Raw genomic sequence first — 6,115 nt, 5'->3', positions numbered from 1 at the left:
TCAAGACAGAAAACTTACTATTTATCTAAATGAGACTTACTATTACATTGTCCATTCCCAAAGTTGAGTTGAATATTACAGAGTTAGACATGACTACTACAGAGAAACCTGCCCTTTCCCCAAATAATGAGCTGTAAGTATCTCAGTCAATCCACAGGGACTGCTTTCAGATTGATTCAGGGGGGTGGGGGGGGGCAAGTCTCACAGTCTCAGGTAAGTTGCTCCAGAGGCCCATAACTCAATGAGCTATGTATGCTGTGACTCATTTCTAGTTCTCTGGTTTGCTGCTGTGAAAGCATATCTCAGGAAGGACCAAAGTTCCTGAGAAAACAGATTCTGCTACCCCATAGTCATTTCTGCTTTGGAAACAACACATAAACTACTTGGTCTCGTATCTGTTTTATTTTGACCCCATAAATGATAGGATTCAGCATCGGTGGAGCAAGCATGCTGACATTGGCCAACAGAATGTGGACATGTAGTGGGATGTGACGTCCAAAGCGCTGAGTGAGAACCGAGAAGATCCCAGGCCCATAAAAAAGGACAATGACACAGACATGGGAGCCACATGTGTTGAGAGCTTTGTGGCGAGCATCTCGGGAAGGGATACGGTAGACAGCATGGAGTATCAGAGTATAGGAAACAAAAATGAGGACAATGTCTAGGATCACTGTGGACATTAGGACAAAAAATCCGTACCAGATGTTTACACGGATATCATCACAGGCATACTTGGCCAAACCAATGTGTTCACAGAATGTATGTGGTAGGATGTTATTTCTGCAAAAAGTGAGTCTCTTCAGAAGAAATATCATGGGGAAAATTGTACAATGTGCTCTCAAGAAAACAGCCACACCAATTTTCCCTATCAGAGAATGAGTGAGTATCATGGTGTACCTCAGTGGGTAACATATTGCAATGTAGCGGTCAAATGCCATAATCAGCAAGATGCCAGACTCAGAAATGAAGGAGGAATGCTGGAAGTAAAGCTGGGCAATGCAGCTATTAAGAGAGATCTCCCTATTATTGAACCAAAAAATTGCCAATGCCTTGGGTTCTGTGGTTGTGGCAAAGACAATGTCAACTCCAGCCAGCATGCAGAGGAAAAGATACATAGGCTCATGGAGGCTGCTCTTGGTGAGGATAATATAGATGAGCAGACCATTTCCAAGAAGAGCAAAGACATAGGAGATGAGTAAGGGGATGGAAATCCATATGTGTAGGTCTTCTCGGCCTGGAATGCCCAGCAGATAGAAGACTATATGGTTAACACCAGTGTGATTGAAGCTAGCCATTTCAGAAGCAGGTCACTGTGGACTTTAACTTCACCTAATAAGAGAGAAATACAGATTATATATAAATGTTTTCCTTGAGTTTTCTGGTTAACTATATCTAAATAAATGCCTGTGTTTACCACTGTTTCCTCCTAATACCTTGTTAAAATGTCAGTAAAATAACAGAAACATCAATGCAAAACGTAGAAGAAAAGATAATAACAGAGAAGGGACAACATTTTGAAAGCAGATAGATGACTAGTGACTAAGCAGAGGGGATAAAACTAATAGGTTTGAGTAGAAAACAAAAGCCAAGATAATTTTCACTGCAGAACCCAGATCGTCTCAAGAATTAAGGCATCAGGAACTTTTCTAAATAGGGATAAGCATGGGATTTTTAAAGATCATTGGTTGAAAATCTGTATAAAAAGCAGCTAGGCTCTTGGATCCTCTTTCCCAACCTGTCCATTCAGGTACCACTTTCCATATCCAGCAGAATGCTAGAAGTCTATTCTGTCATGGAGTTAAGGCTGGAGACTCAGCCTAGGCATGGCTGGGGTAGGGATAGTATGCTGAAAGCAGAGGATGAAATTAAAGGCTACATACTGAACAAAATGAAACCCCATGAACTTCTATTTATTTATGTCTGGTAGTGCTAGCTTACATTACCCAATACCCAGGTCTTACAATTCATTTTCGTTTAAGAATGAGGCACCAAAGGGGCAGTTTGCTGGCTCAGATGGAAGAGCATGTGACTCTTGATCTTGGGGCCATGAGTTTGAGCCCCACGTTGGGTGTAGAGATTACAATAAATAAATAAATAAATAAATAAATAAATAAACAAATAAACAAACAAAGAAACAAACAAATTTTTAAAAAAAGAAGAAGAATGAGGCACCAAAAAGTGAATTCAAGGTGCTATGTGCAGGCATGAAATTTATTTAGGGAGAGACTTCCTGCCAAATTACTCCAATCCAGTACTTTACACCAAGGTAAATGAAAAACTTGTAAGCATAAAAAGGTTATTTAACACCTTCAAAGAACTCAAAGACTGACCTCTCATTAAGTCTTCTACAGGAATCTACTGGAAGATAAGCAACAACAAAGTGAGGAAATGAACCAAAAATAGAGAAACGTGGGTTCCAACAAAGGAGTTAAACCAAAGCGCTACAATGCTGGAGAGGGCATAGGCTGTGAGGAAGTGAAAGGGTTCCTCAAATTATGGTGAAGGCCAGCCACTGTGGCCTGGAGTAGCATGAGTCTGGACTGGATCAAGGGGGTAGAGTCACCGAAAGCAAAGCCTCAAAGGGAACAAGGAAACGCTTGTTTTGAAATGTAATTTATATTATTAGTAGAAAGTAAGTCACATAAAAACTAAGCAAACAAGGAAACAAAAAATAAACAATTATTAACTACAGGAAAGAAAAAAATGTTGCACAAGAAAAGAAATGTGACCACATGTCACTGTATAATTCAGTTATTAAAATCATAATAATGTAAACATAAGTACACATCTTAAAAATCACAATATAGCTCTTTAATAAATCAAGAAAAGGGAGGTTTGTGTGTGTCTGAATTTGTATGTATGTATTTGGTATGGGGGCGTTACATGTAGGAAAACTAAATGCCCATCTTCCATATATAAAAGTCAATGGATGACATATAAAAATTATTTAAAAATATAAATCAAGAAATAACAATATAAACATGCTGTCTATATATAAGGAAGTAAATACTAAAGAAATAGCTGTGTTAAAGTGGTTTTCTGAGGAGCCAGAATCACACATGAGATGAGACAGGGAGACTATTGTTTACTGTAAAGACATGGAGAACTTTTGGAGGTTTTTAAACAATGTATATGTATAATATTCATAAAATAACACTAAAAACAAGTTATCTTAATAAAGTACCTAGCACTTCACCTAAAATAAATGTATAACATGTTCTCTTCTCTCACCCTTTCCCTCTCCCTTTCTGTCTATGTCTCTCTGTCTCTCCCTTTCTCTCTCTCCTCATTTTAATTTCTGAAACCAAAATATTCCTCTTCTCTTTGGGCACCAGATTACCTTCTCAGGGAAGATAGATTGGCTCAACTGGGCTGACTCCTCTCTCCTGAGAGGAAAGTCTAGGGAAGTTGGAATTTGAGGAGGCATAGATGGTCTAATGGAGTTGTTTCCTGCAATGCCTTCTACACTGGATGGTTGGTCACACAGATGCTGTAAGAAAATATACTTTTTCCAAGAAATTCCCCATTCCTACAGGAAATAGAAAAGCGACACTTGAAAAATTGAGAGCCCCAGAGACCTAACGACAAAAGAACAGAGCCAGAGATTGAACACAATCAGAAGTTGGGATGGAGAAGCTCCTTCAGAAGCTGTTGGAATCTTTGAGAAAAGGAATAGCCAAGAGGATTTGCTTTGGTTGGAACCATAGAGGAAAGTAGAGGAGTTGGAGAATGGCCTTTAGAACAGCTGCCTAGAACTGCTAGTCCAATTCCAATTTATTTTAAAAGACTCTTCCCCATACCTCCTTCCAAAAGAAATTTTCCTGAGCCTGCACCTTGCTTTGGGCTGCTGACTGCTTTCCTTCCCTGTCCCTGTCACCTAGGACTTCTTAGAATCTGCCAAGGGTAGCAGTGCTTTGCTTATGTGATCCATCTCCCCTAAGTCACAATTTTCTAAATATTGGAAAACATATCGCACTAATCAGAAATTACTTTCTTATCTATCAATCATCTCTAACAACCTTTGAATCCCTTGATGGATTGGACATGTCCCTTCAACAATGTGTACCTAAAACATAGTGCAGAAGGAAAGTAGGAAACAGGACAGTAAGAAGGAAGGGGAGACAGTAAGAAGGAAGGTAAGACAGAAGATATAAGATAAGTAGCCAAAGAAAGACTTTCCTTTGAGAATTTAGGTTCCTGAATCCAAATGAGATTTACAAAGTCCTTTGAGAGGCATCGGGGTGGCTCAGTCGGTTAAGCGTCCAACTCTTGATTTCAGCTCAGGTCATCATCTCACAGTTGTGAGATTGAGCCCCACATCAGGCTCCACCTGGGCGTGGAGCCTGCCTATGATTCTGTCTCTCCCTCTATCCCTGGCTCTCCCCCTTCTATCCCCAGCCCTACCCTTCTCAATAAACTAACAAAATAAAAAATAAAGATAAAAATAAAAATAAAGTCCTTTGAGAACCTACCTTCTATTTCTGCCCTATCAGTCCAAATGTTGGCTATTTGTCTCCTCTACAATCTCTTCACAAGACTCCAAACAAAAATCCAGACAATCCAACATTCCAAATGTGTTCCATTACCTTGGGCCTGTAAGGAGTTCTAGTATCTAGCTCCACTCTCCCCTACTCCTAGAATCTCACCTCACTTATAACAAAATCAGCCATCAGCTTCAGATAGTCTTTCAAAGCAGACATGAAATCAGTGACCAGAGGAAATTTAGCAAGTTGCAGATTAGACTACAGAGAGGTTATGTTTGTGAGGCTCAGGAGGTCACTTTTATTCCAACCCAGTGCCCTTGGGTTCTGACTCCACCAACTCACCCACAGTCCCATATGGGCCAACTCATTATGCTCACTTTCTAACACCATTTTCTCTTGACACCTGGTCCTCTGGCACCTTCCCTGTTATTTGATATCTATCTTCAAAGTTTATGTATGCATCTCTGTGCCTTTCCATACTCATATGTTCTCACTCCTAATCTAATATTTCCTTATAAGAAATCCCTGTGCCTCTTTCAAGAAGCATTACACTCACTGTAATCAACACTCTCCATTACTCAAAGCAGGCATCCATTTATCTTATTTACTTTAATAGGCATCTCTTCCTAGAAAATATTTCTTCATAATTAAAATAAAATTCAAAGTTCAATTTATCCAGTGCTGTGATAAAATTCGGATTTTGGAATCTTTAACTAGAGGAATACATATGATATACAGGGCTCTTTGCAGGCACACGTGGATTATAATTGTTATGGGGGTGCCTGGGTGGCTCAGTCAGTTAAGCATCCAACTTCAGTTCAGGTCATGATCTCACAGTTCGTGAGTTCAAGCCCTGCATCAGGCTCTGTGCTAACAGCTCAGAGCCTGGAGCCTGCTTTGGATTCTGTGTCTCCGTCTCTCTCTGCCCCTCCCCCACTCGTGCTCTGTCACTCTCCATCTCTCAAAAATAAATAAAAATTTAAAAAACAATTTTTAAATAATTGTTATGAAAGCACCACTTCCTTTGGCTGACTAGAACCACAACAAGCCATTTAATGTTCAATGCAAAATACACTATCATAGAGATCGGTAATTTAGTCACTTTTCTTCATATTCTTTTCTTCCTTTGTTTTTATCTCACTATAAATGTTTGATTATAGAAGTAATACATAAACATAAAAGAAAATAAAGCATCAAGTAATTCAGAATGGCATACAATAGTAAATAACCAGTATGTATGTAATTTACTAATGACATTCGTCCTAATACATATCATTGTGGAGGGCATTAGAAGATTACCAACACATTTTTATTTGTCCAAAAAATTAATTGTAAGACAATTAAGTTTTTCTCATACACTGGCTATCTACTTCCATGCCTTCTCTCACTGTGTGTTGAATCTAACATTCCATCTCCACTCTCAGGAGAGGAGCTTGTTGTTAAACTCAGGTAGTGAGAAGCTCAGGGATCCAAACTATCTGAGCTATGGTGAAGTTCGCAGATAAACAACCCTCATCAACTCTGCATTCACTCAGTGTCCGACTCAAATATTAGCACACAGTGAGTACATGTAAACATAGTTATCTCTCTCTCTCTCTCTCTCTCTCTCTCTCTCTCTCTCTGGGTTCTAT

General features: G+C 39.3%; 1 protein-coding gene across 1 annotated transcript; it reads right to left on the bottom strand.

Moving 5' to 3' along the window:
• Window positions 1-350: 350 nt before the first annotated feature.
• Window positions 351-1,298, bottom strand: LOC124506490 (olfactory receptor 52B4-like). Its single transcript, XM_047072564.1, has one exon. The coding sequence runs from the start codon at window positions 1,293-1,295 to the stop codon at window positions 351-353; it is 945 nt and encodes a 314-aa protein (XP_046928520.1). The 5' UTR covers window positions 1,296-1,298.
• Between the last annotated feature and the right edge of the window lie 4,817 nt (window positions 1,299-6,115).

This window comes from Lynx rufus, unplaced genomic scaffold, assembly GCF_022079265.1.
Source record: "Lynx rufus isolate CCGP_SWC_20201006 ecotype Redwood Valley unplaced genomic scaffold, mLynRuf1.p SCAF_9, whole genome shotgun sequence".
Lineage (NCBI taxonomy): Eukaryota > Metazoa > Chordata > Mammalia > Carnivora > Felidae > Lynx > Lynx rufus.
The sequence above is the reverse complement of the archived record's forward strand: the minus strand, read 5'-3'. Positions and strand labels throughout refer to the sequence as shown.

Coding starts and splice junctions, on each gene's coding strand:
- LOC124506490 (XM_047072564.1), bottom strand. CDS start 1,295: ATGGCTAGCTTCAATCACACTGGTGTTAACCATATAGTCTTCTATCTG.